The 12,814-nt window shown below is 39.6% G+C and overlaps 1 protein-coding gene across 1 annotated transcript in view; it reads right to left on the bottom strand.

The window, feature by feature from the left end:
* Positions 1 to 12,814, bottom strand: part of LOC124622695 — a gene marked incomplete at its 5' end in the record, with an annotated part of 712,404 nt that overhangs the window by 33,331 nt on the left and 666,259 nt on the right. Inside the window, one exon of the mRNA XM_047148485.1 lies at positions 7,279 to 7,404. Coding sequence (XP_047004441.1) covers positions 7,279 to 7,404 — 126 coding nt within the window. The remainder of the gene's footprint in view (positions 1 to 7,278; positions 7,405 to 12,814) is intronic.

A 12,814-nucleotide genomic window follows, 5' to 3' on the forward strand; every position in this document is an offset into this window, starting at 1 on the left:
TGGGAGAAGCCAAATGGCACATACGGTGTAACAGGTTCCTAGGTCCTTAGAATTATGCTGGAGGGCATGCTCCGCTACTGGGTATTGGACATCTCCTAGGTGGACAGTTCGTCTGTGTCCGTTCATGCGCTCAGCCAGTTTAGTTGTTGTCATACCGATGTAAAAGGCTGTGCAGTGCAGGCATGTCAGCTGATAAATGACATGTGTAGTTTCACACGTGGCCCTGCCTTGAATTGTGTATGTTTTACCAGTAGCGGGGCTGGAGTAGGTGGTTGTGGGGGGATGCATGGGGCAGGTTTTGCAGTGGGGTCGGTTACAGGGGTAGGAACCGCTGGGTAGAGAAGGAAGTCTGGGAATATTGTAGGGTTTAACAAGGATGTTACGGATGTTAGGTGGGTGACGAAAGGCAACTCTGGGTGGTGTGGGGAGAATTTTGTCAAGGGATGATCTCATTTCAGGGGTTGACTTGAGAAAGCCATATCCCTGGCAGAGTAATTTGTTGATGTATTCGAGGCCAGGATAATATTGGGTGACAAGGGGGATTCTTCTGTGTGGTCTGGGGGTAGGAACATTGTTGTTGGACGGGGAGGAATGTATTGCTCGGGAGATCTGTTTGTGGAAAAGGTCTTCTGGATAGTTGTGGGAGAGGAAAGCACTGGTCAGGTTATTGGTGTAATTGTTGACGGATTCATCGCTGGAGCAGATACATTTGCCACGAATACCTAGGCTGTAGGGAAGGGAGTGTTTGATGTGGAATGGATGGCAGCTATCAAAGTGAGGGTACTGTTGTTTGTTTGTGGGTTTGATATGGACAGAGGTGTGGATGTGAGCTTCAACAAGATGAAGGTCAACATCCAGGAAGGTGGCTTGGGTTTTGGAGAAGGACCAGGTGAAATTCAGATTCGGAAAGGAGTTGAGGTTATGGAGGAAATTAAGGAGTGTTTCTTCACCATGAGTCCAGACCACAAAGATGTCATCTATAAACCTATACCAGGCCAGGGGAAGCAGCTGTTGGGTCTTCAGGAAAGCCTCCTCCATGAGGCCCATGAAGAGGTTGGCATAGTACGGAGCCATCCTGGCTCCCATGGCCGTTCCCCTGATTTGTTTGTAGGTCTGGCCTTCAAAAGTGAAGTAATTATGGGTGAGTATGAAGTTGGTAAGTGTGATAAGGAACGAGGTTTTTGGAAGATCTTCGGGTGGGCGTTGCGAGAGGTAGTGCTCAAGGCCAGAGAGACCATGGGTATGTGGAATGTTTGTGTAAAGGGATGTAGCATCTATGGTGACAAGAAAGGTTTCAGGTGGGAGAGGAGTGGGAATGGATTTGAGGCATTCTAGGAAGTGGTTTGTGTCTTTGATGTAAGATGGGAGTCTGCGGATGATAGGGATAGGTTGGAGGTGTTGGTCTACCAGAGCTGAGATACGTTCTGTTGGGGCTTTGAAGCCTGCTACAGTGGGATGGCCAGGATGGTTGGATGGTTCTCTTTGTGGGTTTTGGGTAATAGGTGGAAGGTAGAGGTACGTGGCCTAGGTGGAGTGAGTAAGTCTATGGAAGCCGTTGTGAGGCCTTGTGAGGGACCTTGGATTTTTAGGATTTTCTGCAGCTCAGTCTGGATGGAGGGAATGGGATCCTGGGTAACAGCTTTGTAGGTTGAGGTGTCAGAGAGTTAACGCAGTCCTTCTGCCACATACTCCACACGGTCAAGTACCACAGTTGTGGAGCCTTTATCCGCCGGGAGGATGACAATAGAGCGGTCTGTTTTCAGCTATTTAATGGCACGGGATTCAGCTGGAGTGATGTTGGGGGTTGTCGGGATGTTCTTCAAGAAGGACTGGGAGGCAACACTGGATGTGAGGAATTCCTGAAATGTCTGCAAGGGATGGTTTTGGGGGAGGGGAGGAGGATCCCTTTGAGAGGGCAGTCACTGTTCTAGACAGGGTTCAACACTGGGTCTAGTATTTGGAGGCTGTGTTTGGGTAGTGAAGTGATATTTCCAGTTGAGGTTCCGGGTGAATGAGAGGAGATCTTTAACCAGGGCAGTGTGGTTGAATTTAGGTGTGGGGCTAAAGGTTAAGCCTTTTGATAGAACAGATGTCTCTGGAGGAGAGAGGGATCTGGATGAGAGGTTTAGAACTGAATTGGGACTGGTGATATGTGGCATTTGACTGTGGTTATAGTTGAGATTTGGTCTGTGTGGGGTATGTGCTGGGATGGGGAGATTGAGTAGGGTGGCTAGGCTAGGTTTGTTGGCTATGAGGGGGGTTTGTTGAAGGTTCTGTTGTGGTTGGTGTTTGTGAGGGATAGGGAGAGGGACCCCAATTCTTAGGTGTTGCACTAGCACTGTGGATAGTTTTTTCAGGTGGTGTGTGGCATGGAACTCAAGTTTGCAGCTGGCTTCTAGGATGATGTTCCTGAGTGTGTTCTCCAAGCAAGGGTTTGAGAGGTGGAGGACTTTGAAGAGAGATAGGAGCTGTTGGGAGTGGTGGTTACATGAAGTAGTGTAGAGATTCAGGACAAGTTGGGTAAGGGCTAAGGATTGAAGGTTCTGGAAGTCCAGGAGAGACTGGTGGAAGGAGGAATTGCACCCAGAAATGGGAACTTTTAAGGTAAGTCCTTTAGGGGTAATTCCAAAGGTCAAGCAGGACCGGAGGAAAAGTATGTGGGATTGCAGTTTGGCTACGGTGAATACATGTTTCCGGAATGAATGTAAATAATGTGGTATAGGATTAGAGTACATAGTGGGTAGCTGGTGGGTAGGGAAATTAAATAACTAAAGTTAAAATAGTAATCATAAAAAGGAATAAAACACGGAGGGAAGGACGAGCACCTCTGCCACTCATCCCCCATCTTCGGTGCTTGTACACCATATCTCTTTTCTTGATTTTTTTAAAAATCCAACTGGAACAGAAGTATACGAGGTGCGGCTAGAAAAAAACCGGACTGATGCTGGAAAAAACATTTATTTAGAATTATTTACAATTTCATGTTATCTCCTTCAATGTACTCTCCCCCTCGGTCTCTACACCGCTCCATACGAATTTTCCACTGTTCATAGCAATGCTGCAGATCATTTTCGGTAAGTCCATACATTACTTCTGTCGCTTTTTCTTTTACTGCTTCAACAGTCTCAAATCTAGTTCCTTTCAAAGCCGACTTGACTTTAGGGAAAAGAAAAAAGTCACAGGGGGCCAAATCAGGTGAGTAGGGTGGATGATCTAAGATGGGAATGTTGTGTTTTGCCAAAAACGTCTTCACTGACAATGCACTGTGAGCTGGGGCATTGTCTTGGTGAAGGATCCATGACTTTTTTCTCCACATATCGTTCCGTTTTCTCTGTACTCGCTCACGTAAGGTAGCCAGGACGCTAATGTAGTAATGCTGATTCACTGTTTGTCCCTCTGGTACCCAATCAATGTGCACAATCCCTTTGATGTCAAAAAAAAAAAAACAATCATCATTGCCTTGAATTTCGATTTTGACATTCGTGCTTTTTTTTTGTCGTGGAGAACCAGGAGTTTTCCAATGCATCGATTGGTGTTTAGTTTCGGGATCATAAGTAAAAAACCACGATTCATCGCAAGTAATAACATTTTGTAAGAAGGTGGGATCACTTTCAATGTTTTCCAGGATGTCAGAACAAATCATTCTTCGGCGTTCCTTCTGTTCAATTGTGAGACACTTTGGAACCATTTTTGAACACACTTTGTTCATGTTGAAACTTTCATGAAGAATCTGCCTAACACTTTCCTTGTCAACTCCTGTTAACTCAGACACTGCTCTGATTGTTAAACGGCGATCTTGTCGAACAAGTTTACCGATTTTTTCAATGTTTGCATCAGTTTTTGCTGACAATGGTCTGCCAGTGCGAGTGTCATCACTGGTGTCTTTGCGGCCATCTTTAAATCGTTTAAACCACTCAAACACTTGTGTTTGCGATAAACAATCATCGCCGTACACTTGTTGTAACATTACAAACGTTTCACTTGCAGATTTTCCTAGTTTGAAACAAAATTTGATGTTAACACGCTGTTCTTTCTGTACACTCAACATTTTCCGACGCACAGACAAAATATCAACTACTTAAAACAGACGCCACGGGCAGACTGAGTGCAGGAGGCAGATGAAACTCTAGCAGTAGGCGGAGTGAGAGTCACGTGACAGGCCACGCGACTTTCAGCCTTATTGCATTCGTTTTATTGTTTCACCAGTACTAGTCCGGTTTTTTTCTAGCCACACCTTGTATTACTTGACAGCTCACAACATGCGTTCCCCATTGCCTGCTGATCAGCCATCAGTATTTCAATGGTCTTTTGCATTAAATGTCCATGTTCACTATCATAAACCAAAATCTGTAGATAACAACTATTGTAAATGTTTCGCTTCATACAAACCTAAGCTTAATTTATAAAAAAAGACTGCTTAATTTAACCACAATCAATATGAGTCTTTTTAATTTTTATGTTTTCTTCTTTTCCTGTCAGTGCATTCATTTACTTCCTCTGTCCTAAATAGAAAAGTGAATAAATTGCTTTATGACTTCATTGTTAATTTGCATTATTTTCTTTCTAATGTATTGATGATTCATTATTTAAGTTTTTATAATTAATTTTCACACCTTGTTCTATTGATATCTTCCATTAATCATTGAAGTTATATTATTATTTCTGTACTGCTCAATATGCCATTGCTCTTAACGCACTGCATACTGGCTGCTGCACCATGGTTGCAGTTCTCGGCAATTTTCATAAGATGTGCGCAAAATGGAAATGTCTTCCTTATTTGAATGTAGCTGTGTTTGCTGGTGTTCGATGATGATGATGAAACTTGGTAGACATGTTTGTATTACGTTTTAATATTCTTGAAGGGTGTGATAACTCTGGAAAAACAGGCCTCTTTGTAATGGCACACAAAACTGGCAGTAGTATCTTGTTCCACTTCTTATAGGATAGGCTGTGCAAACTCTGCAAGGTTGTGCTGAATATTTCTTTTTTCTGCTTCCCACAATAGTCCAAATAGTAAGTTCTTTCATGTTCCTTGACAATCAACCAGATGGATCCTTAGCAGGAGCTCGTTTTGTAGGTCGGATTGATTCAGTTTCTCCACAGCTGCTGCACCAACTTGTTGATCACTTGTCCAGGGTCATGCAACTTCTTTTAGCAAAGTTTTACATTTTTTATATGTCTAGATTTAGGTTTCTGTGCACTTTGTATGCGTTAAACAAAGCACAATTTATTAGAAACTAAACTACTTTCTGTGTCCATTTATTGGTTTTCCGCATTATCCCACAATATGAAATATATTGATCAGTTCTTTCCACGCCTTTCATAAACTTATTGTACATCACAATATATTTTAGTTTCTGCATGATTTGTCCTTGTCGCGTTTCTTTCTTTTTTTCTTCTGTCACTATCGTGGATGCATTGTGTATTGTTGTTATCATTATCATTTCCCTTTTATCTTTCTATACCTGCAGCAAAATGTCACCTTGTCTTTGAAATGTAGTGTCACCTTTCATTAGATTCGGCTTCTGTTTGTAAACAGAGACCTCTGTTGATTTGTACTGTGCCACAAACTCTAGTTTTCCTTTCCGGACGTGTTTTCCCAATAGCTGTACTGATGTAATAATTGTCTTTATAAACATGGTGCCACATGTCAAGGTGACATGAAAATGCAGAGAGAATGGAGTCTTTAGGTTTATATTTCTGGACTGGAGATTTACATATGAACAACCAAACTGTATTTGATAGGTAATGCAGGATTATATGTCAGGAAATGAAACCGTCCTCTTGGCGGTATCATTGCTTCATCAAGAGAAAGCTCCTGTTCAGGTTTGTAGGCGGTCTGAAAGTGATCTAGAAGCTACTTTGGTACAGGCTAAATTTTGTAGAGTCTACCTTCCTAACTATTCTGTAAGGAATTGTCATTGAAATGTCACAATTTCCACATCTGCTCAAATTGATTTCTGCTCATTAGCTTGCAAAAAAATCAGTCTCTATTAGGGGAACAATAGTCCTTCAAATAATCTTTTTTTTTATTTTCCCCATCAAGATTATTATGCCCAGAAATTTTTTCTGTTGAATAGCAGTGATATTGGTAAATTTGGGAAACTTGGGAGATTCTTTATAATGAGTTTTGTTTTATTTGTAATAAAAGTTTGATTGTGTCAACATCTGATCAAAGAGTTCATCCCCTAGAAATAATTTCACAGTGCTTATAATACTATTGATCTCACTGGGAAGGTTTTTACACCTGCAATTAAATGTTTCTAAAATAATGATCTTATCCTTCTTCAGCCAACTTTCACCATCTGAGGCTTCATCATCTAAATCGTGCAAAATTATCTCACTTTGGTTGATTATAGACCTGTTGTTCTCTTCTTCACTTCCACTATCACTATCAGTAACATCATCTGAATCACTTGGAACACAGTACTGACTATTTCGTGGAATTGATTGTTGGTGGTAAAACAAAAGATAAAAAAAAAAGTTCATACTGCTGTTCACTGCATTGAACCTTTTGTTAAATTTGAATAATCACTGGTATGAGCAATAGGTCTCAGAAAACTTGCACAAAATGAAAAACGTAAATTTACATGATCCGTCCACAACAGTCAGACACAGAATCCCGTAAATCTACATGAGCCGTATGCAATGTGTTAAGATCAGTTTCTAAAATTGAAGAAATAACAAATGCAATAGCAAATCACAAAAATTTTAGACCAAGAATAATGTAAAAAGTACAATGAAGTGGAACTCCTACAAAAATATGCACAACAAGTGTGTGTGGTAACACATAGGCACTTTTTTTAGAATTCTGATGAATACTACACTATATTGATTACTCTCAATTTAAAGTTTTCAAGTCCTGTTATTTCCTTTGTCACTTCTATAGGTTTCTTGCTTTGTTCTGTAGGATAATAAAGGAGAAGTGTTTGTAAATTGAAAACTGTCAAAATATTTCACCTTTCATTTTTCACATGCTTTGTAATTTTGAAAAAGCATAATTCTTCTTATGCTCAATGTAATCAAAATAATAATTTTAGGTAATTTAGTTTCAGTACTCTCATTCAGTTGTGGCAGAAGCATACAGCTGTGACAAAGCTGTGCGCAAGCCACCTAATACAGATGTTGAGATTGCAGTCTTCATTTTATCACAAAGAGAAGTAACTTAAAAAAAAAGTAAAGCATATGCGTTACTCAGTGCATTATACAAACAGGCATCAAACAAAATTTGTAATCACATGCACAAGACAGATGCCTCCAAGCATAAAATATACTGACCTGCCACAACTTTACTCTTCTCCATGACTTGCCGCGCTAGGAGCTGATTCAGTTGCAGAAGATGTTCCCGTTGTCGTTTCTCTGCAGCAACCTTTTTCTTCAGTGTTGCTGTTTGATGTTCCTCCTCTGGGAAAAATAGGCACCAATGAGAGATGCTGTCATTTGGTTATATGCATGAAGTCTTTGGCAGAATATTTTTATGGAAAATCTGACACTAAGTCATGTGTGTGTGTGTGTGTGTGTGTGTGTGTGTGTGTGTGTGTGTGTGTGTGTGTCTAATTCAGAAGAAAGCCTTTTGGCTGAGAGTTTACTTGTTTGAAGTTTATTTGTTGTATCTATCTGCGACTCAAATCTCTGTTGTATGGGGAGTAACAATCTATCCTTTCCATAATTTTGTCATTATTCCATCCTGGATTTTACATTGTTTTATTGAAAATCTGATTGCTAAACTACTTCGCATTTATGTACAGGATGAAATAACAACAATATGGAAAGGACAGATTGCCACTCAGCACACATTAGAGGTGCTGAGCCACAGACACGCACAATAAAAAAGCACGCTATAAATATTTTGCTTTCAGATAAAGTCCTTCATCGAAAATGAAAAATGCACACATGTTCACACATGCACAACTCACACACACTGTCATTTCCAGGCATGAAAGTGACAGTGGCCATCTATGTGTGTTGTGCTTGTGTGAATGAGTGTGTGTTTTCTACTTCTGATGAATGACTGTTCAAAAGCTTAAATATTTCTATCATTCTTTGTCACTTCGCCTGTCTGTGATCCAGCTCCTCCTCTAAGTGGTGAGTAACAATCCCTTCCTTTCCATATTGTTGCACTTATGTATACAATTTCTCAAAGATGAAGTATTTGTCAGTGTTTATTGACATATATTTAAATAACAATGCTAACCTCCACTTTGAAATTAAATAGTTCTCTTAATTCTGTTTTATTGTAGAAGTACTCTTTGCAGTAGTGCAGACAATTTTATATGCAGGGCATCTGCAGCTGCTGAAAATCATGATGTACGAAAACACTGCTGGTAAAATTTAGTTTTAATTGACCACACTTACAGCTGCATCTTCTGGTGCAATGTACGAAAACACTGCTGGTAAAATTTAGTTTTAATTGACCACACTTACAGCTGCATCTTCTGGTGCAACCAACACATTTTAGAAATTGAACTATGATCATAAACTGTATTGGAAATTTGAGATTAGTATAAAGATTATTTGAAAAAATTGTACTCACTATTAGTGGAGTGGTCAGTTAAAATCAAGTTTTAGCAGCTGTCAGTGGTGTTTTCATTCACCTTTGCAATATAACATGACTAAATTTATCCTGGTGTACCTACTGGACATGGCACTGGGCCTGATCAGTGGCAGTGCAGTTAATCTTTAAACTGCACCTACAATTAGTTGCACTTATGCTTTTGTTCCATCATGATTGATAAAAACTGGACCCATTTTGCAGTGTGCAGTGTGCTCAAGATAAAGCATACTGAGAGCAATATGCCAGCAAATGTGGCTTTGCAAATCTGCAACTGCTACATTTTTGATGTTGCAGCTAGCTTTAGGAGATGCACACCTCACAAAACCACCAGGGTTGGGAAAAGGTGAAGGTGGAATACAAATTCCATTCAGGACACCTGTATAGAATGTAATGACTTCCTAAAATTGTGCCCTGAAATGAGGTCAGTTCTGTCTGACATTTTGCCCAGAACACCTAGAATATGGTAACTTTTTGCCCCCCCCCCCCTCCACTCTCTGAAATACCCTGGTCAGATTCTATGCTCCTTCTGCACACATTTTCCTACTCAATGGGTGCTACTGCTGTGGCCACTCACCCTGCTGTAAATATACACCCTCTTACCACCAACTATACCAGACCTGTAACTGACAAAATCAAAGGGTAAGCCACCTGTAAAATGACATGTCATGTACCAGCTGTTAGGTAAACACTGTTTGGATTTCTACATTGGTGTGACTGTGACCAAGTTGTCAGTTAGGATGAATGGGCATAGACATAGGGTGTATACTGGCAACACACAATATCCTGTTCCAGAGCATGCTCTACAACATGACAGTCATGACGTCAGTACTGTTTCAGCACATGTTCCATCTGGATTCTCCCCTGGCATCAGTTTCTCAAAACTCTGCCCACAAATAATGCAGTTAGCTTTCCACTCTTATTAACTCTTTCACAATGTTTTGTCAGTAATCTCTGTCTTGCTTTTTACTTATCTTCCCCGTTTAAGCTCCCAGTTTTTCAAATCTTGTCCGGTGTAGTACCCAAAAATCAGTCTTTCCTTCACATCCGATCTGGTAAGTCACCCTGACCTGGGTTCTGAGCATTTTTTTTTTTGTAACTCTCCCCATTTCCTAAACCTCACCAGACCTTTTCACTCAGCTCTCTCTTCCTTACCCTTCAGCCTTTCTGCCAGAAGGAGACACTGGTTCTTAAAGCTTGAACATTTCCTTAACTTTTATTACATGTTTTCTCCTGCTGCCACTTGGTGAGTAGATTTTTTTATCTATACAGTTATGTTATTATTTCTTGGACAGTGTGATTATGGGTGATGAGACCCAATTGTTTTTATTATGATTCACAGACAACATGACCAAGATGGGAATGGTATCAAAAGAAAAATTCACTCAATAAAACTGTACATCTACAAGGCTACTCAAATGATATTTGGGGAGCAAAATAACTGATGATGGTCAAAGTAGTGAGGATATAAAATGTAGACTGGCAATGGCAAGGAAAGCGTTTCTAAAGAAGAGAGATTTGTTAACATTGAGTATTGATTTAAGTGTCGGGAAGTCATTTCTGAAAGTATTTGTATGGAGTTTAGCCATGTATGGAATTGAAACATGGACAATAAATAGTTTAGACAAGAAGAGAATAGAAGCTTTCGAAATGTGGTGCTACAGAAGAATGCTGAAGATTAGATGTGTAGATCATATAACTAATGAGGAGGTATTGAATAGAATTGGGGAGAAGAGGAGTTTGTGGCACAACTTGACTAGAAGAAGGGATCGGTTGGTAGGACATGTTCTGAGGCATCAAGTGATCACCAATTTAGTACTGGAGGGCAGCGTGGAGGGTAAAAATCGTAGAGGGAGACCAAGAGGTGAATACACTAAGCAGATTCAGAAGGATGTAGGCTGCTGTAGGTACTGGGAGATGAAGAAGCTTACACAGGATAGAGTAGCATGGAGAGCTGCATCAAACCAGTCTCAGAACTGAAGACTACAACAACAACAACTCTGGAAATCTCATTTAAGTGGCTGGTAGAAGATTCACTGGACCATTGCCACAATAATTCTCAATTATTCCACTCTCGAACAGTGCGTGAAAAACATAACACCTATATCTTTCTGTGTGAGCCCTGATTTCCCCTATTTTATTATGATGATCTTTTCTTCCTATGTAGGGCAGCATCAACAAAATACTTTTGCATTGGGAGGAGAATGTTAGTGATTGAAATCTTGTGAGAAGATCCCGCCATGAGGAGAAATGCCTTTGTTTTAGTGATGCCCAGTCCATATCCTGTATCATGCCAGTACCACTTTCTTGCTTATTTCATGATCATACAAAATGTGCTGCCCTTCTTTGAACTTTCTCAATTTACTCCATTAATCCTATCTAGTAAGGATCCCACATCACACAGCAATACTTCAAAAGAGAACAGACAAGTGTAATGTAAGCAGTCTCTTCCGTAGATCTGTTGTAGCTTCTAAGTGTTCATCTAATAAAACAAATTCTTCAGTTCATCTTCTCCACAACATTTTCTAGGTGTTCTTTCCACTTTAAGTTGTTTGTAATTATAATTCCTAGGTATTTAGTTAAATTTATGGCCTTCAAAATGGATTGAATTATCATGTAATCAAAGTGTAATGAATTCCTTGTAGCACTCATGCGAATGACTTCAATTTTTTTATTATTTAGGGTCAATTGTCAATTTTTGCAGCATAAAGATAACTTTTCTAAATTGTTTTACAATGTTTTTTTATCTTCTGATGGTTTAACTACGCAGTAAACAACAGCATCATCTGCAGAACACCTAATACTGCTGCTCAAATTGTCTCCTAAATCGTTTATATAACGCTATCCTGGGGAATGCCAGAAATCACTTCTGTTTTACTTGATGGCTTTCTGTCGTCACTACAAACTGCGACCTCTCTGACAGGAAATCACAAATCCAGTAGTGTAACTGAGACAATATTCCATAAGTAAGGAATCTGATTATAAGCCATGTGCGAGGTTCAGTATCAAAAGCCTTCTGGCTTTTGAGAAATACGCAATCAATCTGAAATCCCTTGCTGATAGCACTCAGTACTTCATCTGAGGAAAGAGCTAGTTGCATTTCACAAGAACAATATCTAAATCTGAGTTGACTTCAAGGTTATTCACAATGTGCTAAAACAATTTATGTTCCACAATCCTGCTGCTTATCGATATTAATGATATGGGCCTGTAATTTAGTGGATTACTCCTATTGACATTCTTGAATATTGGTGTGACCCATGCAACTTTCCAGTCTTTGGGTATGAATCTTTCCTTGAGCAAGCAATTGTATATGACTGTTAAGTATGGAGCTATTTCATCAGCATACTCTGAAAGGAACCTAACTGACAGACAATCTCGACTGGAAGACTTGCTCTTATTAACCAAGTTAAGTTGCTTCACTACTCTGAGGGTGTCTACTTCTAAGTTACTCATGCAGGCAGTTGTTTTGACTCAAATTCTGGAATATTTACTTTGTTTTCTTCAGTGAAGGAATTTCAAAAAACTGTGTTTAATATCTCTGCTTTAGTGGCTCTGTCGTCAATACTACTTCCACTGCTATTGCACAGAGAACACACTGACTGTATCTTGCTGCTAGCACACTCTACAAACAACAAGAATCTCTTTGGATTCTCTGTCAGGTTTAGAGATATGGTTTCACTGTGATTCTGTTTAGTGTACCATGGGGGATCAGCTCTGTCGTTTGTTAATTTATTTCTTATAAATCTCTCAATAGCTGTCGACAGTATTTCTCGGAATTCAAGCCACATATGGTCTACACTTACATTGTTTATTTGGAAGGAGTGGAGATTGTCTCTCAGATAGATGACAAGCGAATTTTTATCTTCTTTTTTGAATAGATATATTTTTCATTTATTTTTGGTAAATTTGAGAGTTACAGTATTCAGTCTTGCTATGATAACCCTGTCTTCACTAATCCCTGTATCCACTTTGATGCTTGCTATTAGCTCAGGATTATTTTTGCTGAGAGATCAAGTGTGTTTTCACAACCATTTAGTATTAACTGCTGGAAATAATTTTCAGAGACTGCGTTTAGCACAATTTCAGATGATGTTTTACACATACCTCCGAATTTCAACATGTATTTTCAACAACACATTCAGGATAAATAATTAATGAGTCGGGCACTTTGATATTGGATTCAGTTTTCTTTGAACCTTTCATTCATTGTATCATTTGAGTTGGGAGGTTGGTAAAAAGATGCAGTTATAATTTTATTCC

The sequence above is a fragment of the Schistocerca americana genome, chromosome 7, assembly GCF_021461395.2.
Source record: "Schistocerca americana isolate TAMUIC-IGC-003095 chromosome 7, iqSchAmer2.1, whole genome shotgun sequence".
Taxonomy (NCBI): Eukaryota; Metazoa; Arthropoda; class Insecta; order Orthoptera; family Acrididae; genus Schistocerca; species Schistocerca americana.